This window comes from Rhinatrema bivittatum, chromosome 16 (assembly GCF_901001135.1).
Source record: "Rhinatrema bivittatum chromosome 16, aRhiBiv1.1, whole genome shotgun sequence".
Classification (NCBI taxonomy): domain Eukaryota; kingdom Metazoa; phylum Chordata; class Amphibia; order Gymnophiona; family Rhinatrematidae; genus Rhinatrema; species Rhinatrema bivittatum.
The window spans coordinates 56,838,665-56,866,332 of NC_042630.1; the positions used below are offsets into that span (position 1 = coordinate 56,838,665).

General features: G+C 42.8%; 1 protein-coding gene across 1 annotated transcript in view; it reads right to left on the reverse strand.

Annotated features, from left to right (window-relative positions):
• LOC115077713 (vomeronasal type-2 receptor 26-like) overlaps window positions 1-26,407 on the reverse strand; it is a 133,110-nt gene extending 106,703 nt beyond the window's left edge. Inside the window, exon 1 of the mRNA XM_029580000.1 lies at window positions 26,264-26,407. Coding sequence (XP_029435860.1) covers window positions 26,264-26,407 — 144 coding nt within the window. The remainder of the gene's footprint in view (window positions 1-26,263) is intronic.
• Between the last annotated feature and the right edge of the window lie 1,261 nt (window positions 26,408-27,668).

Sequence of the window (27,668 nt, forward strand, 5' to 3'; positions counted from 1 at the left end):
AAATGCCTTAAATTACCCTGGGGTCCAGCGGCGGTCCATAGCTAAATCGGGGGAAGGGGGAGGGCAGGAAAACCGGCACACTAAATCCCCCTAAAACCCACCCCCGACCCTTTAAATTAAATCCCCCCCCCCCAAATGCCTTAAAGTACCCTGGGGTCCAGCGGCGGTCCGAAACGGGCCGAAAACCGGCACACTAAATCCCCCTAAAACCCACCCCCGACCCTTTAAATTAAATCCCCCCCCTCCCGAACCCCCCAAATGCCTTAAAGTACCCTGGGGTCCAGCGGCGGTCCGAAACGGGCTCCTGCTGTTGAAGCGTGTTGTCTTCAGCCGGCGCCATTTCGCAAAATGGCCGCCGCAAAATGGCGGCGGCCATAGACCAACACGATTCGACCGCAGGAGGTCGCTTCCGGACCCCCGCTGGACTTTTGGCAAGTCTTGTGGGGGTCAGGAGGCCCCCCCAAGCTGGCCAAAAGTCTCTGGGGGTCCAGCGGGCGTCCGGGAGCGATCTCCTGCCGCAAATCGTTTTCCGTACGGATAAAGGCGCCGGCCATACGCGTATGGCCGGTGCCATTTTCCGTATGGAAAATGGCACCGGCAGGAGATCGACTGCAGGAGGTCGTTCAGCGGAGGTCCGGAACCCTCGCTGAACGACCTCCTGCAGTCGATCTCCTGCCGGCGCCATTTTCCGTATGGAAAATGGCGCCGGCCATACGCGTATGGCCGGCGCCATTATCCGTACGGAAAACGATTTGCGGCAGGAGATTGCTCCCGGACGCCCACTGGACCCCCAGAGACTTTTGGCCAGCTTGGGGGGGCCTCCTGACCCCCACAAGACTTGCCAAAAGTCCAGCGGGGGTCCGGAAGCGACCTCCTGCGGTCGAATCGTGTTGGTCTATGGCCGCCGCCATTTTGCGGCGGCCAATTTGCAAAATGGCGCCGGCTGAAGACAACACGCTTCAACAGCAGGAGCCCGTTTCGGACCGCCGCTGGACCCCAGGGTACTTTAAGGCATTTGGGGGGGTTCGGGAGGGGGGGGATTTAATGGGTCGAGGGTGGGTTTTAGGGGGATTTAGTGTGCCGGTTTTCGGCCCGTTTCGGACCGCCGCTGGACCCCAGGGTACTTTAAGGCATTTGGGGGGGTTCGGGAGGTGGGGGGGGGATTTAATTTAAAGGGTCGGGGGTGGGTTTTAGGGGGATTTAGTGTGCCGGTTTTCGGCCCGTTTCGGACCGCCGCTGGATCCCAGGGTACTTTAAGGCATTTGGGGGGGGATTTAATTTAAAGGGTCGGGGGTGGGTTTTAGGGGGTTTTAGTGTGCCGGTTCACGATTTTAACGATTTTCACGATATTCTAAACACCCAAACGGCAACGATACGATTCCCTCCCCCTCCCAGCCGAAATCGATCGTTAAGACGATCGAGGACACGATTCACATCTCTAATAGCCATTGGTATTCCATGGTGAAGAGCCACATTATGGAAAACACAGCTTTGGGTGGATAATACATTAAAGCTCCCCAGTCTTGTCCAAACATCGAAAGCAGCTTTTCAGAAGGCCAAAGGTATGTTCTGTGACTGAGCGTGTGGCACATAATGTATTGTTGTATCTCATCTGTGACGGTTTGTTGGGTCGAAGTATGGGGGCAAAAGCTAGGGCCTGCATCCATACCCTAAGTCTACTGTAGAAATTACAGATGGAAGCCATTAGACTTTGCAGTCTTTGTGGCAGATGTGACAACCTCACCAATACCTCCTGTAGCACAATATAAGATCAGCTGTCCCTTTTCTGAGTCTTTTGACAGGATTCTGGTATCCTGACAGGCTAATAAATGTTTGCTGTTGGCTACAGCAGGTATTGTGCAATTAGGAGATATAGCATGACTGGCCCTCATTACCATACTAATGTTACTGGTATGTATCTGCCTGCTAACCTTCCTGAATATTGTTAATGCTTCGATACCTGTGCTAAGAGGTTATGCGTGACCTAATGCTGTCACGGTTCTTGGACATATGTGCTCTGCAGTTCTATCTAGATAACATTAAAAAAAATACATGGGTAACAAAGCAGGCCAGTGGCATGCACAGCTGAATGATAGTGGTACAAGTGTCTGACGAGGATCATAAACCTCAGGATCTTACTAACACCTGGCTAACTGAGCACAGCTAACATCACGATTCCAGCTATGGTCACCATTCACGGTTGACAATGACATGAACCCTTGCTAGAGTAGATAAATGGAGGAGGCCAACAAGTGAGATCAAGTAAGAAATGTATGTGACGTATAGACCGCTTCATATTGTCCATTTTGTGGCTTGTGCGATACAGCACTTTGGCAGGTCATAGCAACATTGTTGGAGAAAGGCCCATTGGGGCACAAAAAGTTGCCTTATGAGCATATAAGCCTGGTGTGATGTCAGCAATCATGTCTAACCTCACAGGCCTAAGCATCCCATTTGGGTGGCATAACATACATACACATAGACAGAGATAGAATGTATTTGGAAAAGTGTCTCTTACCTACAAGCCAACCATCACCATACAGTCCGGCCTCAAAATTTTGAAACAGAACAGATTGCGTGAGTATAAAGGACTTGTGCACTGCTTCCTGGAACCTGGTCTTCACATCGAGGATCCACATTCCAGCATCACAGACCACTTGCACATTGAGGGAGTGAAAGAGCTTTCTGTTGCGGTACACCTCCTCCCTTTCACGTGGTGGAATGATGGTCCCATGAGTGCAGTCAATAGCTCCAATGACATTAGGAAAGTGAGCAAAAGCATAGAAACCTCTCCTCAAGTCCATCAAGTCCTGCCTGTTGCGAGGAAAGTGTATGTATTGAGGCATGCGGTCTATTACAGCTTCAATGACCTGGTCCAGACATCGTTAAAAGGTGCTTTGGGACATTCCACCCACGACTGCTTCTGTGGATTGGAAGGAGCTGCTTGTGGTTAAATGCACTGCAGCCAAGAATTTGGTGAGGCTGGGGATAGCACGGGACCTTCTGGTGAGAGGTTCTAGACCTCCTTGTATGTCTTCATATAATTCTAGTATAGCACGAGAGCTGAGTCGATACCTGGTAATCACAACATCCTCTGGCATACCCAGCAATGAAATTTGTGGCAGAAAGATCCACTCCCTGTATCTGCAGCACCATCATGGCGTAGCCTGTACCAGGGTGCTGGTACTTCCCTTACATGTCTTGTAAGGGGCCTTGCCCTGGGTCTTGGTTGCCCTTCACCCACATCCTGGCATCTGCGGTGAGCCTGCTGAGCCATGAAGTGGGGTTGCCAACTGCACTCGGGATTTTGTAAATGTTGTAAGGAAGGTTGACTTACTAAGAACAGCTCTTTTTATTGGTCCAGAAAGGCTTAGAAGGTGTGTGGGGATTGTTTGCTGTTTTGTTCACTTGCGATATGTGCTGCGATAATACTGCAGGGTGCGATACGTGCAGCAATAGAGCCTAATGCAACGGGAAAAGGTATAGTGATCGGGCGCGTTAAGAGCCGCAATAACAGCACAGGGTTATCGCGAATTACGGTAATACCCTCCCTACTTTACATTTGTCCAGCCCCCAACTGCACCCCCATGAATTGTTATGTGCTTTGTGATAACCATTTTTAACACGCTGCACGGAAGTATCACATGCGATATGGCCGTAATTGCATGCAATAATGGATTTTCGCATGTTGGAAAATAACCCTACTAGGGCGGAGTTTACTAAGGTTTTTCTCTCATTTGTTGTCTATGGGGAAAATGGTTGGTAAATCAAGACCTTAGACAGAAAAACCTTCCTTTTTGGAGCTCTATGTGGATTCCTAGTAATATAGAGAAGATTTTCAAAAACCCAGTGAATGGATACGATTTCCAAATAGTTTTACTTGGTTAGCACTTACCTGGCTAAAAAGGCAAGTGACTATCTGGGTAAATGTAGGCAAAAACATTGAACTGGCTAGATTTATCAAACTTGGGCCTGATTTACTGACCCTTTTCTCCCATTCTGTGTATATTGAAAAAATGCTTTGTAAATGAAGTCCTTGGCTGAATAACATAAAAAGTCAACAGAAGGATTGTATGTTGATGCACACCCAGGGACACTGCCATTTTATAATGTGCATGCACATTATAAAATAGCTTGGCCAATCACACATGTGCATGCAATTTTAAGTGTGTGCATGCCTAGCCACATAAAGTGGGTTTCTACCACATAAGTCAGAGCATTTTATAACCGATGCACATCCACACCATTGCCAGTTTCACCAGTTCATCAGTTTGCTGTTAATCTGGTTTACTTAAATAACAACTTAGGCAGTCTTCTTATAATTAAAAGAATTTATTGATGCAGAGGAGTAAGGAAGTTTAATAACAAAGAAACTCAGAAAGTTAAATTTAAAAACACTGCACAAACATATCTGAGTACTAGGATCAGATCTACACCAGCTGCCTGTAAAGTAGCAGAAAAAAGATTCCAGTCAAATGGTCCTTTCTACTAACCATTTCCCCTTTGCCCTTATTTGGTATTACGTCTCTCATTTTCTCTGGTATCTGTAACATCCCTGAGCACACGTCCACATCCACCACAGTGTTGGTATCTGTGTATTACATGGCACATAAGTTTAGAGTCAGAGGCCTAGTATAAGGGTTGTTACTTTCAGAAACTTTTAAACTACATTTTCATGTTATTCTTCATTGCCCAGTTCAGAGATAAGTCCACAAAACCACCCTGGTTTAATAGCCTGCACTCCCCCCAGTTACCCCAGACTAATTGGGTGATTATTTTTTGAATGTTACACCTCCTCCATAGCAAAAGTAAACTTACGTAGCACTGGATCTGGGCACATAAGAACATAAGAAAATGCCATACTGGGTCAGACCAAGGGTCCATCAAGCCCAGCATCCTGCTTCCAACAGTGGCCAATCCAGGCCACAAGAACCTGGCAAGTACCCAAAAACTAAGTCTATTCCATGTTACCATTGCTAATGGCAGTGGCTATTCTCTAGGTGAACTTAACAGCAGGTAATGGACGTCTCCTCCAAGAACTTATCCAATCCTTTTTTAAACACAGCTATACTAACTGCACTAACCACATCCTCTGGCAACAAATTCCAGAGTTTAATTGTGCATTGAGTAAAAAAGAACTTTCTCCGATTAGTTTTAAATGTGCCCCATGCTAACTTCATGGAGTGCCCCTAGTCTTTCTATTATCCGAAAGAGTAAATAACCAATTCACATCTACCCGTTCTAGACCTCTCATGATTTTAAACACCTCTATCATATTCCCCCTCAGTCGTCTCTTCTCCAAGCTGAAAAGTCCTAACCTCTTTAGTCTTTCCTCATAGGGGAGCTGTTCCATTCCATTTATCATTTTGGTTGCCCTTCTCTGTACCTTCTCCATCGCAATTATATCCTTCCTGAGATGCGGCGACCAGAATTGCACACAGTATTCAAGGTGCGGTCTCACCATGGAGCGATACAGAGGCATTATGACATTTTCCGTTTTATTAACCATTCCCTTTCTAATAATTCCTAACATTCTGTTTGCTTTTTTGACTGCCGCAGCACACTGAACCGACAATTTTAATGTATTATCTACTATGACACCTAGATCTCTTTCTTGGGTTGTAGCACCTAATATGGAACCCAACATCGTGTAATTATAGCATGGGTTATTTTTCCCTATATGCATCACCTTGCACTTATCCAAATTAAATTTCATCTGCCATTTGGATGCCCAATTTTCCAGTCTCACAAGGTCTTCCTGCAATTTATCACAATCTGCTTGTGATTTAACTACTCTGAACAATTTTGTGTCATCTGCAAATTTGATTATCTCACTCGTCGCATTTCTTTCCAGATCATTTATAAATATATTGAAAAGTAAGTGTCCCAATACAGATCCCTGAGGCACTCCACTGTCCACTCCCTTCCACTGAGAAAATTGTCCATTTAATCCTACTCTCTGTTTCCTGTCTTTTAGCCAGTTTGCAATTTATTTATTTAACATTTTTTATATACCGATGTTCTAGTAACAATGTTACTAATCACCTCGGTTTACATATAACTTTGGGATGACATAACATATTTGTCTTACAGAGAACAAGGAAGTGACAACTGGGAAATAATTAAGTTGCGTAACACATTATGAGAAACAACATTTTAAATTAATGAATCTAACATTTTTAAAGTATTGAATCTAACATGCTGGCGAATATGATCAATTAAGTGACAATCATGTAACGAGAAAATTGTATTTCATTCTGGATTAGTTAAACGGTGTGCCACATGATGTGATGACCATGGTAGGGGAGTGCTGGTAAAGTCCAATTCAAGCATAGGCATGGGTGAAGAGCCAGGTCTTGAGTCTTTTTTTGAAGTTGATTGGGCATTGTTCGAGCCTGAGGTCTGCTGGGAGCGAGTTCCATTGGTTGGGGCCCGCTGTGGAGAAGGCTCTTTTGTTTGAGGATATTTTGAATGGAGGTGCTTTTAGAGAGCCTTTTTGTGCAGATCTCAACGGATGTGAGGATGAATGCAGCTGCAATGGGATCTTAAGATCCAGGATTGAGGTTTTGTGGATAGATTTGTGGATGGTTGTGAGTGATTTATAGAGGATTCTATATTTTATAGGAAGCCAATGGAGATTCTTTAAAATTGGTGTATTGTGGTCCCTTTTTTTTGCTTTAGTTAGGATCCTGGCAGTGGCATTTTGTAGCATTTGTAGAGGTTTTAGGTAGACAGCTGGGAGACCAAGTAAAAGAGAGTTGCAGTAATCGATTTTTGAAAATATGATTGCTTATAAAACTGAACTGAAATCATGGGGGTGGAGTAAGGGTCTAAGTCTATTTAAGACTTGGAGCTTGAAGAAGCATTCTTTCACGGTGTTACTAATAAAGCTTTTGAAATTCAGTTGGTTGTCCATGATAACTCCTAGATTTCTGACCAGGGAAGATAGAGCAGGTGTAGCCACTATATGAGAGTTAGAGAGCTGGAAGTTGCCATCTTGGGTGATGAGGAGGAATTCAGTTTTGTTGGCATTGAGAATTAGACAGAGATCCGCAAGGAGATTGGATATGGAAGTGTAGCATGAATTCCAAAAATGAAGGGTTTCTTGTAGTGACTTGGTAATTGGAATGAGAATTTGAACATCGTCCGCATATAGGTAGTGGGTTAGATTCAGCTTAGATAGTAGGTTACAGAGAGGGAGCTGGTAAATGTTGAATAGGGTCGGAGATAAGGAGGATCCTTGAGGTACGTCTAGAGTTGAACTGATTGGTTGGGACTCATTGTAGTTGATCTTAACTTTATAAGCTCTATCTTGTAGGAAGGATTTAAACCAGTTGAAAGCGGTGTTTTTGATTCCAATCTCTGCTAGTCGGTTTAGGAGTATCTCGTGGTTTACAGTATCAAATGCTGCTGAAAGATCGGGGAGTATAAGAAGGCACGGTTGTTTTTTCTCTAGGTTGAGAAGAATGTTGTCGGTTAGAGAAATTAAAAGGGATTTGGTGCTTCTGGATTTGTGGAAGCCAAATTGCGATGAGGTGAGAATGTTGTTATCATCTAGGAATTCGGAGAGTTGATGGTTAACAATTCTTTCAAGGATTTTTGCTATGAAAGGGAGATTTGCTATAGGCCGAAAGTTGGCTGAGTTTTCCGGAGAGAGATTTGGCTTTTTTAGAAGGGGTTTCAGGATGGCGAGTTTGAGTGGGGTTGGTACTAGGCCCTGAGTAAGTGAGGCATTGATGATATGAGCTATTGGTTTAGCAATAACTTTGGCACTTGCTATGAGAAGATTCACAGGAATTGAGTCGAGGGTGAGAAGCAGGTTTAATTTTCTTTAGTATGTTTTCAATCTCTAGTGATGATGCTGGTTCGAAGGCTTCGAGGATTGGGGCTTCCAGGTTTGAGGCATGAGATGGAGTTGAAGCTGAAATAGGGTGTTGGGGGGAAGGATTTTTATGATCCCGAAGAGGGTTCAGGAGGTTGGATATTTTTTCATTGAAGAAGATAGCAAGTTCCTCGGCTTTGTTTGCGGCTTTTTCATCTGGAATGACGATTGGGGGCGGTTTAGTGAGGGATGAGACCAGGGAGAAAAGGGCTTTTGGATCATAAATGAAGTGGTGGATTTTTCGAGAGTAGAAATCTCTTTTTGTCTGGAGGATGGAGATTCTGTATTGGTGCATGATGGTTTTGAAGGAAGAGATGTTCGCAGTCGTTGGGTTTTTTCGCCAGATATGTTCTTTGATTCTAAGTTCCCGCTTTAAGTGTCTGAGTTCTGGGGTGAAGTCTCCCATTATTACTGCACTACCAATTTGGTTAGCTTCCCTAATTTCTCTTAGCATGTCACTGTCCATCTCACCATCTTGACCAGGTGGATGGTAGTATACCCCTATCACTATAGTCTTCCCTGACACACATGGGATTTCTACCCATAAAGATTCAATTTTGTATTTAGTCTCATGCAGGATGTTTATCCTGTTGGACTCTATGCCATCCCAGACATAAAGCACCACACCTCCTCCCGAGTGCTCCTCTCTGTTATTGTGATATAATTTGTACCCCGGTATAGCACTGTCCCATTGGTTATCCTCTTTCCACCATGTCTCTGAGATGCCAATTAAGTCTATGTCATCATTCACTGCTATACATTCTAATTCTCCCATCTTCTTAGACTTCTGGCATTAGCATACAAACATTTCAAAGTTTGCTTTTTGTTTGTATTTTCATTCTGCTTTTTAATTGATAGGGATAAGTTGGAATTTTTTAGCTCAGGTGAGTTTTTAGTTACAGGCACTTGGACTACTTTTCTAATTATTGGAACCTCACTGTCGGGATGCCCTAATTCTAATGCATCATTAGTATCCTTTAAAGATACCTCTCTCCAAACCATGCGCTGCTGAGCGACTGTCGGATTTCCCCTTTGTTCTAGTTTAAAAGCTGCTCTATCTCCTTTTTAAAGGTTAGCGCCAGCAGTCTGGTTCCATCCTGGTTAAGGTGGAGCCCATCCCTTCGGAAGAGACTCCCCCTTCCCCTTAAGGTTCCCCAGTTCCTAACAAAACTGAATCCCTCTTCCTTGCACCATCGTCTCATCCACGCATTGAGACTCCGGAGCTCTGCCTGCCTCTGGTGACCTGCGCGTGGAACAGGGAGCATTTCAGAGAATGCTACCCTGGAGGTTCTGGATTTAAGCTTTCTACTTAAGAGCCTAAATTTGGCTTCCAGAACCTCCCTCCTACATGTGTAAGTATCTATGTGTACATCTCTTGGATCCACCCCAGAATGCCCACGCCCGGCCCAGACTGTCCCCGAACCACACCCCTTTTTGAAATCAAGTGAGATATGCCTGCGGCGGGAGATACATGCATCTGGGCAGCTTTTAAAATTTACTGGGAGTGTGTAAGCCTGACTTGTGCATATCCTCTAACTGATGCATGCACCAGGCTTTTTATATCTACCTTATAGTCTTCCTTAAAAAAAAAATCCAACAATTCCTGAATACCCCTCCTTCTCAATGGCCAACTAATAAAAAAAAATGTAATTGCTCCCCTAACAACCCAATCCTCCACCTTTCCTCCCAAAGTGTAGCCAATACAAAAATGCCAAAAATCTCATCTTTTAGCACTGAATTCTTTGTCACTCCCTGCCAACACAAACTAAAGAAATAAAACAAGATACAGCCAATCTTCTCTTCTAATTTTCTTTCTTCCCCTATTAAAAAAATATTCCCCCTTTACAAAAGCCTACCCATCTGTACCCCTCCAGAACACTCCAAAATCTCATCAGTCAATGTCAGCTGATAGTGTTCTTGTCTAATCAATGTGGGATGCCTATCTGACATGTGGATGGAGAGAATCCACCTGCTGGCTCTGTTTGAAGTGAATGAAGAATTCTGGGGGATGAGGTGGTGAATATCTTTAGATGAGGATTGGATTAGATGGAGGGTTTGTCTCCCTCATTTCACTTCTTTAAATACCCAAGATGGAGGATACAAGATCTGGGAGCTGGTGGGGGTACATTTGAATTATTATTGTCATGTGCCTGTTGAGATAGCGAGAGATAGGAAGATCAGGTTGCAGGTAAATTCTCATATTTTATGTTATCAGGTATCCAGAGGGAGACAGGGGCATTGGGAGACTTTTTTTGTAAAGGGGTTTAGGGAGCGATTGCCAGACAGATTGTAGCTTGCTCTTGCAGCACATAATTTAAACAATCAAATTTAGATGGTTATGATTTGATTACAGTTATGCAGTTAGATTTGAATACCCATCCCAGAAAGAGTTCTACCAATCCTTTTATGTCTAACTAATGAATAATATTTTCAAAGCATTTACACATTGAAAATTAACATATACATGTGTAAGTAACTTGCTTGTGCATATATGGTATTTTGTAAGTATCCAAACTATGCACATCATGTATTTTTGTTTCACTTCAACATTTAACAGTTCAAAAAAGGGGTGATCTAGGTTCATTCTGGGGAGAAATCTAAATATATCAATGCCACGTACACAGTGTAAAATAATCAAAATAATCAAAAAGGAACCAAAGAAGGTTCACTCACTTTGAAAAACACTTGTATGTATGCTATTGCAAAGCTTTTATATTTTTTGAATATTTTTAAATTTTATGCACCTACACAAACTGTGGAATTCTCTTTTATTAAATATAATGACCAAAAAATTTTTGTAGAAGGGTTGGAAGGGTCTCATATAATCGTGTAGGCAACCCTGCCTCATTTGGCATGTTATAATCATAGAACCGCCAACCTCCTCCTTTTTTGTTATTTTCTATGCAAATATTGTAAAAAGAACTTCAAAAAATGTTTACTGTGTTTAAAATCACCCAATGACATCCAGTGCAAAATATACTCAACTGGATACAGATTTTTCTTTGTTGTTTTCAAATACCACGGCACCACCGTTGATATTCTGTCAACTATGATCTCTGATCCTTCTCTTGTTGAGAACTAACTCTATTTTTATTACTGTGCATCAGATCTCACAAGATATCCATTCTGGGGAGAGCCAAGAAGAACGTAGGTACATTCTATTTTATCAGATTTTATTTAATACATTAGGCAATATAATTTTCTTCCACTAGTATCCCTTTGATATCTTATGATTCAGGCAATCCAAGGTAAAATTGTTCCTCTGAAACAGTTGATAAAAATAGTTCTGTCATTGCCTCAGTAGTAGTAAGTAAGGAAGAACACGCTGATGGTTTTAGGCATTGCTCTTCTACTTCCCCTGCTCTCCCAAATCAGAAGGGAGAGAAACAGGCTCAGCAGTCTATAGTGATGCATTATTTCTAAATTTCAGTTTCTTCTAGGTACAGCTGCCTTCTGCCATTCTTGCTTTGAAAAAGTCCCATATCAATTTAAATGCAGGACTACTTGTTTTCTTACTGCTGCCAACTCTGCCAGCACTGCCAACAATCCCTTTCCTGCCTCTTCTTTTCTCTGACATAATATAATTTGTCACTTTTAGTGTCTGGGATAGGATATTTAAAGGATTTGTTATTAGTATTGTGAATATACCCCCACTGACAGTACCACTGTAATATGTGTTTTTGTGAAGAGAACTGCCCCCCCCCCCCCATACACACACACACACACACACACAGAGTGCAGTGCAGTGCAGTGCCATGGCATTCCCTAACAGTGACTGCTGACAAGCTTCCACATTCATGCACACAAATACTGGTGGTAGGCTGGTATGCTTCAATCTCTGTGCATTCATGCTCAACTTGCTAGTGCCCACACAAAGGCAAAAATATTTCTAGCACTGCTGCTACAATTCTCCACAATATCTCCTTCTTTCTTGACTTTCTCCCAGTAAAGAGTGTGACAAGGGCAATGGTTTTCTTTCTCTGACTGGCTCAGTGAGACCAATGCAGCAGAGAGATCAAAAGCAACCCATTAGGTACTTCTGGTTATCACCTGAGAAGATTGGCAGGTACATGGCTGAGCTCCCATTGGGCCTAATCCTGTAATGTATATTTTGTATGAATAAAAGGTTGAATCACACTGGGTACATGGCTTCTGATGATTGTAAAAGTTCAATACCCAAATTCTGGTCTGAGAATCAACACAAACTATGAAAAAGCACTATGAAAGGGGATAGCACAAACATTGCATCAGTGAGGATGGTGGAGCTGATGTGCTGGATGCATGCTGGGACAGTGCAGATCACAAGTACCTGGTGAACCCCATAAAATAGAACTATATACTCACTGGCAAGGATACCACTAGCTTCCCTTAGTCTACCTGGCTAATAATGATTTATGGATGTTTTCTTCAGAAGCTTTTCTAAACCACTTTTAAATTCTGCCATGGTAGTCACCTTGACCATATCTTCTGACAGCAGATTCCATAGTTTAATTGTGCACCATAGTTCTTCTTATAAAGGTCTTTATAGCATCTCATAAAACACAGTATATAAAACTATCATGAACCTGCTTAAACTCAGCAAAACAATCCAGCACAGTTTACCTACATCCCAACAGAAATATTTCAGACGTGAAATAGTTTATTATAAACCTGGAATGAAGTCCATATATCCAAATGGCATCCATAAAGACAGTACCAGCAAAAGATGTTTTAGAGAGCTAGATTAAGGCATCATCAGCATATAACAAAACTTAGTAACACAGTAATGATAGCAGAAAAGGAGCAAAATTGTCCATACAGTCTGCTCAGCAAGCTTCTTATGTTAGTATCTGCCATGCTGTCATGGTTACTCCATGTTTCTCATTTACTGGATCATGATCCTTCTTGAAAATTCAGACAGTGCAGCTTGATGTGCTTTGCTTATGGACTTGGCTGTAGAAGCAGTCCTGTGTTTTTCCGTTATCTCTGGTGAAGTGGTTGATATTCTTGAGAGGGTGTGAGGACAGATCAAAGGGAGGGATTGGCATTCCCTCATGTCACTTCTTGTATCAGGTATTGGCAAAGAGTGAGAGTGGCATTAAGGCATTGTGGGGATAAATTTGGCATTTTATTAAATACTGGGTGCCTGTTGGAAGAGAGGGAGGAGGATCAGGGTGCAGGGGAGTAGGAGGAATTTGGGGACATTTTTTGTATAGGGGCTTGGTGATGGTTGGCTGGACATAGGAAGAGGCACTGTGGAAAGAGAGGATGAAACATCTATTTATATTTGTGTAATATACAACATAATAATCCATCACAAACAGAAGAAATGGATAGAGATTTAATGCAGGATATTCACAAAATTATAATGAAAGGAAAGGTGCTATTCAATGTGAATTTTAATCTGCCGGATGTTGATTGGAAAATCCAAGATATTTGTCTTTGGACTTGTGGAAGGAGGGAGATCCTGGATCCTCTGCAGGGACATTTGTTTTGTCAACAGATAATGGGAGGGGACAGTACTGGACCTGGTACTTACCAGTGCAGACGGTATCTATAATATTGTAGTGGACAATCATTTGAGATCCAATGATCACTAGATGGTGACTCAGTATTAGAGTGTAGGGGATGAATGTCCATTCAAAGGTTAGGGTCATGGACCATTAAAACTAACTTTTTTACAATAGGGGAGTATCTTGAGGAATGGTTAGTTGGATGGTAGAAAAGTGGTAACCAACATTAAAAGTGATCATAATATGATCAAATTTGATTTAATGACTGGAAAAGGAACAGTGTGCAAATCCAAGGCTCTCGTGCTAAACTTTCAAAAGGGAAACTTTGATAAAATGAGAAAAATTGTTAGAAAAAAACTGAAAGGAGCAGCTACAAAAGTAAAAAATGTCCAAGAGGCGTGGTCATTGTTAAAAAATACCATTCTAGAAGCACAGTCCAGATGTATTCCACACATTAAGAAAGGTGGAAAGAAGGCAAAACAATTACCGGCATGGTTAAAAGGGGAGGTGAAAGAAGCTATTTTAGCCAAAAGATCTTCATTCAAAAATTGGAAGAAGGATCCAACAGAAGAAAATAGGGTAAAGCATAAACATTGGCAAGTTAAATGTAAGACATTGATAAGACAGGCTAAGAGAGAATTTGAAAAGAAGTTGGCCGTAGAGGCAAAAACTCACAGTAAAAACTTTTTAAAATATATCCGAAGCAGAAAGCCTGTGAGGGAGTCAGTTGGACCGTTAGATGATCGAGGGGTTAAAGGGGCACTTAGAGAAGATAAGGCCATTGCGGAAATATTAAATGATTTCTTTGCTTCGGTGTTTACTGAAGAGGATGTTGGGGAGGTACCCGTAATGGAGAAGGTTTTCATGGGTAATGATTCAGATGGCAAGGATTCACTGGCAAGGATACCATTCAGATGGACTGAATCAAATCACGGTAAACCTAGAAGATGTGGTAGGCCTGATTGACAAATTGAAGAGTAGTAAATCACCTGGACCGGATGGTATACACCCCAGAGTTCTGAAGGAACTAAAAAATGAAATTTCAGACCTATTAGTAAAAATTTGTAACTTATCATTAAAATCATCCATTGTACCTGAAGACTGGAGGATAGCAAATGTAACCCCAATATTTAAAAAGGGCTCCAGGGGCGATCTGGGAAACTACAGACCGGTTAGCCTGACTTCAGTACCAGGAAAAATAGTGGAAAGTGTTCTAAACATCAAAATCACAGAACATATAGAAAGACATGGTTTAATGGAACAAAGTCAGCATGGCTTTACCCAGGGCAAGTCTTGCCTCACAAATCTGCTTCACCTTTTTGAAGGAGTTAATAAACATGTGGATAAAGGTGAACCGGTAGATATAGTATACTTGGATTTTCAGAAGGCGTTTGACAAAGTTCCTCATGAGAGGCTTCTAGGAGAAGTAAAAAGTCATGGGATAGGTGGCGATGTCCTTTCATGGATTGCAAACTGGCTAAAAGACAGGAAACAGAGAGTAGGATTAAATGGACAATTTTCTCAGTGGAAGGGAGTGGACAGTGGAGTGCCTCAGGGATCTGTATTGGGACCCTTACTGTTCAATATATTTATAAATGATCTGGAAAGAAATACGACAAGTGAGATAATCAAATTTGCAGATGACACAAAATTGTTCAGAGTAGTTAAATCACAAGCAGATTGTGATAAATTGCAGGAAGACCTTGTGAGACTGGAAAATTGGGCATCCAAATGGCAGATGAAATTTAATGTGGATAAGTGCAAGGTGATGCATATAGGGAAAAATAACCCATGCTATAATTACACAATGTTGGGTTCCTTATTAGGTGCTACAACCCAAGAAAGAGATCTTGGTGTCATAGTGGATAACACATTGAAATCGTCGGTGCAGTGTGCTGCGGCAGTCAAAAAAGCAAACAGAATGTTGGGAATTATTAGAAAAGGAATGGTGAATAAAACGGAAAATGTCATAATGCCTCTGTATCGCTCCATGGTGAGACCGCACCTTGAATACTGTGTACAATTCTGGTCGCCGCATCTCAAAAAAGATAAAATTGCGATGGAGAAGGTACAGAGAAGGGCTACCAAAATGATAAGGGGAATGGAACAACTCCCCTATGAGGAAAGACTAAAGAGGTTAGGACTTTTCAGCTTGGAGAAGAGACGACTGAGGGGGGATATGATAGAGGTGTTTAAAATCATGAGAGGTCTAGAACGGGTAGATGTGAATCGGTTATTTACTCTTTCGGATAGTAGAAAGACTAGGGGGCACTCCATGAAGTTAGCATGGGGCACATTTAAAACTAATCGGAGAAAGTTCTTTTTTACTCAACGCACAACTAAACTCTGAAATTTGTTGCCGGAGAATGTGGTTCGTGCAGTTAGTATAGCTGTGTTTAAAAAAGGATTGGATAAGTTCTTGGAGGAGAAGTCCATTACCTGCTATTAAGTTCACTTAGAGAATAGCCACTGCCATTATCAATGGTTACATGGAATAGACTTAGTTTTTGGCTACTTGCCAGGTTCTTATGGCCTGGATTGGCCACTGTTGGAGACAGGATGCTGGGCTTGATGGACCCTTAGTCTGACCCAGTATGGCATGTTATTATGTTCTTATGTTCTTATGTTCTTAAGATATAAGGGCAACTAAACTTTTTGTTAGGAAAAAATAAAGAGGAAACAGAGACCATATTCTTTTCTAAAGAAGTAGTTGAAAAGATATGGGAGGACAGGTTAGAAATCAGAAAGTACAAAAGGTCACAGAAAGAGGGAGACAGGTGACAATATTTGGAGAACTTGCTGGAAAAGTATTCAGAAAAGCAAAAATTCAAACGGAAGAAAAAATAGCAAATACAGAAAAACTGGGGGACAAGACTTTATTTTAGGTATGTTAATGATAGAAGGAAGTGCGAAAGTGGCATTGTGAGATTTGAAGGAGAAAGGGAAGAATATGTAGAAGACAATGAGAAAAAAGCAAAATAGCTTAACAAATATTTAATTTCAGTGTTCACTGTAGAAAGGCCAGGAGTAGGAGTATATAAAATGAACACAAATAAGGGTGGAAGTGGAGGATACTTGTGGGGAGTGCTGCTGTTTGAGCTGAGGCAGAGGAGAGGAATCCTTTATCACCTGAGGCTCTCCAGGTGAGATCATTGCAATTGAAGCCCTACTCCCACTCTGACGCTGGTGTCATCAAGCGGCTCCTAAACTGTGGGCTATGTTAGGGCTGCCTCTGCAGTGCCCAGCTACAGGCATGCAAAAAAAAAAAAACATGCACCAAAGGTGCATGGCCCTTCTGACTAATTTTGTAATTCATTTTTTTTGTTGATTGGGGAAGAAAAGAAAGGGTAATCTTTGGTCTTCATCTCCTGTGAACAGCTTGGTTATATACCCTATGGATCTTCACATAGAACTATTAAAATCAAGTTTACAGGGTCTAAGAATATGGTAGTTAGTTTCTGATACTTCTGGAGCCTCTCTAAGCCTTGGCATATCGCAACCTCCCCCCCAGCCATCAGGTCTGTCCAATATAGGGGCATGAAATACCTCCCTAAGGGTGAGAGGTTTGAAATCTGCTCGTTCCTGATTTCCTCAAGTACATTGGTTTCTCCTAATGTTGTACCTCAGATTAATATAATAGATGCTACCATTTTAGAGTAAGCACCTAGAGTGATTAATGCTTCATTTAATTCCTCCTCTGGAGGTACAACTGACACTAATTTATGTTCAAGTACCTTAGTGGATGTCTGGAAAATGATCCTTAAAATGGATAGGACCCTGACCGAAATTTCATCCCAATTTATCCAACTTATGGCTGACTCTAAAGCTTTTCAGTTGATCATGAATCTCGTATATCAACATTGGAATATACTGTTTTATCTGTGACTCTTCAAGTTTCATTATTGCAGAGGTTTAGTGTTGCATTTGTTAAAGATAGCTTAATTTATCATAATCTGTCAGAGAGATCAAAGAATATCCAGAGGAGTAAAAACCTTTGTTTTTTTAATTTTCCTGTTTCTATACAATTATCATCAGTAGATTTATGCAAGAAATCTGGTAGGGAAATTATGAGTAAACCTGAAGAGCATCATATAGCTCTTTCCAACATATATTATACATATATCTGGGTTTAGAAGATATGAAGTTGGCAATGAAGGGTGGACAGATGTTTTGTCAACAGTAAGCCCCCATTTATCAACCTTTTTTGGAAAATTTGTTTGATGAGATCCCTCTTAGAGCTATACTGTTAGTGTCTTTCTATGCTGAAAGTCATAAAAATCTAATTGTTCAGAACTATTTTAAAAACAAAGATTTCCTATTTTGCGGTAATACAATTCTAATATTTCCTGATGTGACCTGAGTGACTCAGCCTCATAAGAAACATTTCCTGCAATTTAGAAACAGGGTAGTTTCCTTAGGTGCTAACTTTTTAAAAAAGTTTTCCTGTAAATGTTTAGTGACATCAAAATAATGTTTGTTTTTTCTGATTTCTACATCTCAAGACACTTTTTGCTGATAAGAATGGATAATTGGTATGAGTCAGGCAGTAGTAGGATTGAGGGAGGTAAAGTAAATGTATTTCTCCCCTTATTTGGGTTCTCTCTGTTACTTGTGATTTATTTATTTTCCTATTAAAAAATAAGTATAGCGACAAACTAGGATTTAAAGGGCACTCTTTCTTCTGAATCCAATGTTTTCTTTAATAAATGTGTTATGTTAAGGTTGTAAATTAATTAATGTTTAAAATGAATGATTCAATAAAACATACATTAAAAAAATAAAATTGTAAGAGAGGTAAAAAATTGATTTTCAGAAAATTGTGTTTGTGAGGAGCTAACTACTACATTTAAAGAAGATAAGACGATGGGACCACTCCACTGGCTATACTTTTCAGTGCTTCTTTAGAGTCATCAGTAGATCCAGAGGACTGGAGATAGCAAGATGTGATTGTTCTTCATAAAAGTGGAAGTAAGGAAGATGTTGAGAACTGCAGGCTGGTTAGTTTGACCTCTATAGTGAGCAAATTAATGGAATTGCTTCTAATAAAAGAGGATAGTGCTGTTATGGTTTTGCCTGCTGTGCAGTCTTCCTGGGCCAAGGTTTAGCCTGTTGTGCAGTCTTCCTGCCACCAGGGGTCCTCAGCAAGCCTCTTTTACTGTCTTGCCATTTACTTCCTCATTGTTTACACAGCACTCAAGTCTCAGTGTTACTTAACTCAGCCTTTCCAGTACCTCAATGCCTCTTCATTTAGTCACCTTTGCTCACTGACCTGGCCTGCCTTATCATGTTATTCTACCCAGGCCTCCTTCCTTGCCTTGTGGTGTTTCTTAGCTTCTTACATTGCTCTGTGGCCTCTCTTGGACTTGCCTTTCTTTGGGCCATTACAGGTCTTCTGGTCTTGTTCTATGGCTTCTCAGGCCTCCCTGAAATGTTCTGTGCCCTCTTGGGCCTACTTGTCTTTCAGTGAGGACTTTGGGCCTTAGAGGTCCACCTAGCCTGCCTTAAACCCTGTTAGGCAATCTTGTTTCCTGTTGCCTGTTCTTGTCCCATCCTTGTCTAGACCAGTCCTTGCCTAGTCCAGCCCCAGCCTGTATTCTGTGCTGAATCCCCAGGCTGTGTTCTGTATCCAGCCCTGCCTCATCCAACCACCCTTGCTTTGTGCAGTCAGCCTTGCCTCATCCAGCCTGCCTTGTTTTGCCACCCTGACATGCTACAGAAGACAAGTCCTACCAGCCCCCAAACCCAAAGGCTCAACCTGTGGGGAAGGGGGTTTGTTAGACTGAAGATCAGTGCCAAGCCTGACCTGCAGACCTGTACCATCTCTGTAAGTGTGCTTTTTGACTCCATCTTGCCAGTCCATGACAAGTGCAGTTTATGGAATCCAATGGACTGCAAGATCTAATACAACATGGTTTTAACAGAGTACATCTTGTTAAACAAATTTGATCAATTTATTTTATTGAATGACAGCTTTGCTGTGTCTTCCATAATCTCGCTCTTTGCTATGGACTACAAATGGAGATACATCCAGATCTACCCCTGGATCCCCCATGTGTCCCTGCATGAGCTGAGGGCAGGACACTGAGTGGCAGCCAAACCTTTTACAATGCTACTTTGTCTGATAGGCCTCACATAAAACATTTCCTTCCAGGGAAGGGAGGCCTAGAGTGTTAGTTGCTGCTTTCCTATTTATCATTTTTCTTTCTCTCACTACTTGTCTGGGTCAGTGTACAACAGAAAACAAGTATGCCTACTCAGGATTTGTCTTGACAATGGAGCAATAGATTGTACTGGTAAAACAGTAGTCAAAGTAAGGATAACATTACATACATGTGGCTACCATAATGTGTTCTGCCTGATAGTGACACTAAAAGAGATATGTATGACACACGACTTTGTATATGACTGCCAATGCTATGTTATAGCTTGGCCTAGCCAGCACCATTTGATTTGATGGTCCTCTCCAGCAGGCCCCATCCTAGCACTCACATGTGGATGAGATAGTGCCATAAGTGTGATGGGAACCCAGCTGGGCCTCAAGCAGGCACAGCAACAGCTCTAGAAATGCTGTAAACTTCAAATAGCTGTGAAGCTTAAAGGCACAGCCTAAAGGTACAGGTAGACAGTTTAAGATTTCAATGACAGAGTTCCCATTTTACTGCTTCATTCCATAGCTGAAAAACGTGTACATGTGAAGTTATACACCTGTACTGGGGAGGCAGAGTGTCACATGGGCGTGTCAAGACACAGCTGACACAACTGCCTCTGCAGTTTCAGAGCCACTGATGACTAGGTTTTCCAACTGGATCCATAATTACTGGACATATTGATCCAGTCCTGGTCTTACTCCCATGTATGCAGGTATTCACAGTCTTAGTTCTGCTAGGAAAAGCTATAGGGAAATATGATTAAATCCCTGCAAGTAATGGCTTCAAAACCAAGACTGCATCTACCTGCCTTGAAAATAGGAGGCAGTTGGCAACCCTACTGACATCAGAATTCTCAATTAGCAGCCCTTCTCTTACAGCCTTGTATAAAGCACCTGTGCTAGATGGTGCCATTCCCACAATACTCACAGGTCCTTCCAAGCTAGCATACCTCTTGGTGGTTGCATGCACCCCCACACAGATGCTCCCTACTATACCTAGCTATGCAGTTTGTAAATGATAATGTGCAGAAGGTTATGGCCTTGGCCATTGGGATGTAATGTAGGTTTGGCTAGCTTCTCAGAGAGGCTACATAAGGAAGCACATCTGGCTCTGTGAAGGCAGGATTGGGAATCAGATGGTGTCCTGCCTTCACTTGTAATTTTCAATGACTTATAAGATGTCACCGTAACAATATGGTTTCTAAGCACTCTTAGAGCACCCACATCTCTCCTGAGCAAAGGTTGATGTCATAGAAGCCAACGGTAAGGTGTTTTGAATCTCCTGATGTCAGATATGGAGATGTCAGGGTGTTGCAGGGCCCTTGGCTGTTATGATTAGTAACATAGTAACACAGTAATGACGGCAGAAAAAGACCAACATGGTCCATCTAGTCTGCCCAGCAAGCTTCCCAAGGCAATCACTGCTGCTCCATGAAAGTTACCGCCTTGTTTCTCTTAAAGGTAGTAACTGCTGCTCCCTGCCATTTAAGCTTTTTTATTCCCATCCTCTAGGATTTTAGGGATCCACACTGTTTATCCATGCCCCTTTGAAATTCTTCACAGTTTTAGTCTTTACCACTTCCTCCAGAAGGGCTTTCCAGGCATCCACCACCCTCTCAGTGAAAAAATATTTCCTGACATTGGTTCTAAGTCTTCCTCCCTGGAGTTTCAAATCATGACCTCTAGTTCTACTAAATTGTTTCCAATGGAAAAGGTTTGTTGACGACCATGGATCATTAAAACCTTTCAAGTATCCAAAGGTCTGTATCATATCACCCCTGCTCCTCCTCTCTTCCAGGGTATACATATTCAGATTCTTCAACTTCTCCTCATAAGTCATTCGATGGAGACCACCCGCCATTTTGGTTGCCCTTCTCTGGACCACCTCCATCCTGTCTCTGTCTCCTTTGAGATACAGTCTCCAGAACTGAACACAGTACCCCAGGTAAGGCCTCACCAAGGACCTGTACAAGGGGATTATCACTTCCCTTTTCTTACTAGACATTCCTCTCTCTATGCAGCATAGCATTCTTCTGGATTTGGCTATTGCCGTGTCACACTGCTTCGTCAACTTCAGGTCGTTAGACATCATCACTCCAAGGTCTCTCTCATGCTCCATGCACATCAGCTCTTCACCCCCCAACTCATATAGTTCTTTTGGATTACCACACCCCAGATGCATGACTCTGCAATTTTTGGCATTGAATTCCAGCAACCAAACCTTCGACCACTCACCTGAGGTTGTAGGTTTTTTCCAATGCACCATGAAAGAGCCAGGAGTAGGTTGGGGCATTAATAGTAGCAGGCTTAGACAGCAAGGCATAAAACCAGAGAAGAGGTGTGATAGAAGAAGAAACTTTTTTTTTCTGTTTACATATTTTTATTTTGGGTATAAAGCATTCCAGTATAACCAAGAAATAAGCAGGATGGGAGAACTAGGCTGGGGTTGTAAAGTGGTACAACAAAACAGTAAGGCAGAAAACCATAGAAGCAGTGGGATGGGAGGAGAAACTTGTATATTTTTCATTGTTTACAGTTTTACTTTGGGGACAAAACACCCTAGTATAATGATGAAAGAAGTAGGGAAGGAGAACTAGGCTGGAATCCAAGCAGCAAATAAAACAGAGGCATCAAAACCCCGAAGGTGGTACATTGGGGGTATGGCAGCTAGACATAGTATTAACAAGAACCCTAAGGTGTAGTGTTAGGAGCATGGCAGCTAGGCTTAATTTCAGCAAGACCCACAAGGTGGTACATCAGGTACATGGAAAGTATGTTCAGCAGTAGTAGCAAGACCCTTAATGCGGTACATCTAGAACATGGCAGCTATCCAGAATGGCAGCATGACCACTAATGTTCTTTCAGTTACCTTGCAATTTACATGGAAATTCTGGAAAACCCAGCAAGGGCAGATTGATTTTCAAAAAGACCAACTTTTCCATCAACTGTTGCACCAGCCTTGAATGATGATGGCTTACAATGTTCTCTCATCAAATAACTCCACTATCAACCATATATTTTCTTGAGGACGAGTGGAGAATGTCCAAATGCATTACTAGGTATGATAGGCATGTAATGCAGCTGCAAATATGTATGTATGTACCCAGAAAATGCAGGGAATTTTGCTTGTAGCTATAGCTAGTATCTCTTACAATCCTGGTGTGATCTGTGACCACCTTTAAAGCACATAGGCTAAGCACTCCTACAACAAACAGCTTGAAAATAGTTCCATTTCCAATGTCAGTCCTCACATTTCTGTGTTTCATGCATGCAGGCCCTTGCTGATCAACATGTCTGTCACAACTTGGGAATCAGGAAGAGCTGCTATCTTCTAGGCTGTGCCTCATGTGATGAAAGTGACTTTTACAGTGAGTGGTGAGCAGGGCAGGTGTGCTCCTACACTGTCAGTGATCTGGTCTGTATATAGCATTAGGTTGCAAAGATATCTCAAAACCTATAGGAAAAGTTTAAAAATATGGCTTTTTAAACAAGCATTTTATAAAGAGACTGGAGAATAAGAATGAAAATATACAGGAATAGGCAGAAGAAGAACACCAGCACACAGCACTATTTCTGGCTACTATGGAATGGTGAATAAAACGGAAAATGTCATACTGCCTCTGTATCGCTCCATGGTGAGACCACACCTTGAATACTGTGTACAATTCTGGTCACCGCATCTCAAAAAAGATATAATTATGATGGAGAAGGTACAAAGAAGGGCTACCAAAATGATAAAGGGAATGGAACAGCTCCCCTATGAGGAAAGACTAAAGAGGTTAGGACTTTTCAGCTTGGAGAAGAGACGGCTGAGGTGGGATATGATAGAGGTGTTTAAAATCATGAGAGGTCTAGAACGGGTAGATGTGAATCGGTTTTTTACTCTTTCAGATAATAGAAAGACTAGGGGGCACTCCATGAAGTTAGCATGTGGTACATTTAAAACTAATCGGAGAAAGTTCTTTTTCACTCAACGCACAATTAAACTCTGGAATTTATTTCTAGAGGATGTGGTTAGTGCAGTTAGTATAGCTGTGTTTAAAAAAGGATTGGATAAGTTCTTGGACAAGAAGTCCATTATCTGCTGCTATTAATTAAGTTGACTTATATAATAACCACTAGGGATGTGAATCGTTTTTTGACGATTTAAAATATCGTCCGATATATTTTAAATCATCAAAAATCGTTAGGGCCACGATACAATACCAATTCCCCCGATTTATCGTCAAAAAATCGTAAATCGGGGGAAGGGGGAGGGCAGGAAAACCGGCATACTAAAACCCCTAAAACCCACCCCCGACCCTTTAAATTAAATCCCCCACCCTCCCGAACCCCCCCCCAAATGCCTTAAATTACCTGGGAGTCCTCCGTAGCGGCGGTCCGTGGCTAAATCGGGGGAAGGGGGAGAGCAGGAAAACCGGCACACTAAATCGTGAGGTCTTCAGCCGGCGCCATTTTTCAAAATGGCCGCCGCAAAATGGCGGCGGCCATACACCCAAAACGATTCGACGCAAGAGGTCGTTCCGGACCCCCGCTGGACTTTTGGCAAGTCTTGTGGGGGTCAGGAGGCCCCCGCAAGCTGGCCAAAAGTTCCTGGGGGTCCAGCGGGGGTCAAGGAGCGATTTCCTGCCGCAAATCGTTTTCCGTACGGAAAATGGCGCCGGCAGGAGATCGACTGCAGGAGGTCGTTCAGCGAGGCGTTCCCTCGCTGAACGACCTCCTGCCAGGGCCTTCTAGCTTGCAAGGTCATGTAGAGGGCAAATCTTGTACCTAGTGAAACCTTTACACAAAAACCAGACATATAAAAGTAGGCAACAAAGAATTGTATTTTACAAACTGGTGACCAATTTATTAGGGAAGATATGTAGCCCTCTGTTTGAAATCAAGTCAACATCTTAGGTTATCACAATCTGCAAGGACAAGATAGCAAACAGCACATTCTGTGTAAACCTGTACATACATTGTTTGAAATGGCATCATTACATATACAGGCTTAGCATCTTATCCTTTTGGGACAATCATGATTACAACAAAGACCATTGAAAGCAGACGTGGCACCCCCAATAGCTACAGTATAGCTCTAATGTTTGAACTGATTGCAGCCCTGCTATATGATGGCTAGGAAAAGGCCCCAGACAGTCTATTTTGAAAAAGTACACTTGACGGGACAGACTAAGGAGCAAGGCAGCAGAGTTCAAGTGAATGCCCCAGACAGTCCATGAAAGAGTGCACTCATGGGGACAGTCTAGGCTAAGGCAGCAGAGTTCTAGTGAAGGCAACAATACTAAGAGTAAAGAGCGTAGCATGGAGGCAGGAGGCCCAGGATGAGACCCAGCAGCAGTAGCAGGAGCAGAGACGAGATGAGACACCAGCAACATGGTGATAGCTACAGCAGGAGCTGAGATGAAATGAGACACCAGCATCCAGAGCAGGAGATGAGACATGATGAGACCATGACTGGAGGCCACTTCAAGGAGGATGGATTATGGGCAGAGCATCACGGAGGGCATTAGACTTAGGCTGCTAGATGACAATGGCTGACAGTAGACCATCCTTCTTCACTCTAGTAAAGACAGGCTTAGTAGGCTTCTTCCATTTAGAGGGCACAGCAACTTTGTAGTAAGGATGGGCCCAACAGGCTTCTTCTATATAGATAGCACAGAAACTCTGTAGTGAGGATGGGTCCAGCAGGCTTCATTTCATCAAGATGGCACAGCAACTCTATAATTAGGATGGGCCCAGCAGGCTTCTTCCATCTAGATGGCACAGCTACTTTATAGTGAGGATGGGCCAAGCAGACTTCTTCCATCTAGATGGCACAACAACTCAGTATGTGGGCCCGTCCAGAATTGTTGGTACAACTCTTATTATTTGGCATTTGATTGCACCACCTTTAGTCATTTATGGCCCGTTGCCACAACGTGGCTTTTCATTTGGAGGGGCATGGATTTTCGGGTCCTACCCCTCAAGCGTCTGTCATCATAAGAACATAAGAACATGCCATACTGGATCAGACCAAGGGTCCATCAAGCCCAGCATTCTGTTTCTAACAGTGGCCAATCCAGGCCATAAGAACCTGGAAAATACCCAAAAACTAAGTCTATTCCATGTTACCATTGCTAGTAATAGCAGTGACTATTTCTAAGTCAACTTAATTAATAGCAGGTAATGGACTTCTCCTCCAAGAACTTATCCAATCCTTTTTTAAACACAGCTATACTAACTGCACTAACCACATCCTCTGGCAACATATTCCAGAGTTTAATTGTGCGTTGAGTGAAAAAGAACTTTCTCTGATTAGTTTTAAATGTGCCACAAGCTAACTTCATGGAGTGCCCCCTAGTCTTTCTGTTATCCGAAAGAGTAAATAACCAATTCACATCTACCCGTTCTAGACCTCATGATTTTAAACACCTCTATCATATCCCCCTTCAGCCATCTCTTCCCCAAGCTGAAAAGTCCTAACCTCTTTAGTCTTTCCTCATAGGGAAGCTGTTCCATTCCCCTTATCATTTTGGTTGCCCTTCTCTGTACCTTCTCCATCGCAATTATATCTTTTTTGAGATGCGGCTACCAGAATTGTACACAGTATTCAAGGTGCGGTCTCACCATGGAGCGATAGAGAGGCATTATGACATTTTCCGTTTTATTCACCATTCCCTTCCTAATAATTCCCAACGTTCTGTTTGTTTTTTTGACTGCCGCAGCACACTGAACCGACAATTTCAATGTGTTATCCACTATGACGCCCGGGGACTGCTGTAGGTGATGGACTCCAGTGATGCTGGGGAAGACTCCGATGGCAGTTTGGGCATCCTTTGCAGGATCGGTCAGCACATTTTTCATGCTGTTGACTGCTGTGGCCAGCGTCATCATGTTCTTCATTTTTGCAGCTGTTTGATCTCACAGGAAATGGTTCTGCCTATTGACAGCCCTCCTGAGGCGCACTAGCTCTGCTGGTCCAGCTGCTCATGCATGGACTCCTCTATTGGTGCTGGTGCTATTGGGGGGTGGGGGCGGTGGTTGTGGTGCTGTGATGGTGATGTTCAGTCCTGGAATTTGGACCTCCAATTGTGGTATGACAGAACTTATGGGCTACTCCTGCTGAGGGCATGGTGCTTCCAGCTGGCACTGTCATGTGCTGGCTTTAGATTGTGCAGAATCTGTATCTTCCCACTCAAGGTTCTGTTCCTCCATGAAGTCAGACAGATTGAGGGACACACTGAGTGGGCTGGTTGAACCCAGGGGTTGCAGCATCACCAATGACTCCTGGGCCTGTGCCTGCTGCTGCTCATCCTCCTCCTTCTCCTCGCTGACCTGGGTCTGGGCATTCATGAGGAAGGGCTTGTACAAAGGTGGTGGTGTGCTGCTGGTCACTGGGGCTTGCTGGCTGTGACTTTCAGCTTCATGGGCAAGAGCTGTGGAAACAAAACATAAGACATAAGTACCAATGGCAGCAAATGTCCTTTTTTCATTTGACATCAGAGGTGCACTTTGCTTCTTAGCATTGTCAGCACCTTATACCAAGTGATGTGACATCTGTTGCTGCCTGCCCATCTACAGGTGAGATGAACTTACCAGCTGCAGCTTGCATGGTTTCCAGCAACTCATCCATACCCTCAAAGACATCTGGTCCCAGTCTTTGCATTGGTTGATCCTCCATTGGGTTAGGTTGGTGGGACAAGGGGCTCCTCTTCTGGTCCACCACATGTATTTATTTCTGGCCACCACCTTTGCTTTCAGCTGTGCCTTGATGTCCCGGTACCTTTGGGCCACCTCCTTCCTACTTCATTGTACTCAGCTGTGTTTCATGATGCCCTGGGCTATGTTGCACCACATCTGGCCCTTAGCTGCCTTTGAGATCTTGGCTGAATGGTTGCCGAAGAGCATGGCATAATGCTGCATGACCCCTGCAATGCCCATCTCGTTCTCCTGGATGCTGAACTTGATAGCTCTGAGATGAGGGCATCCTGCTGCCTGGCTGCCAGAAGAGGGTGCCACATCCACTTCCAGAGAAGTGTCCTTCCTTTCCTCACTCTCACTCTCACTCCCACTCCCCTCTCCCATTCCTTTCTCTCCCTCCTGCCCCTGCCCTGATAACTCACTTCCTCTCTGCCCTCTTTCTCTATCCCTAGCCTGCCATCCT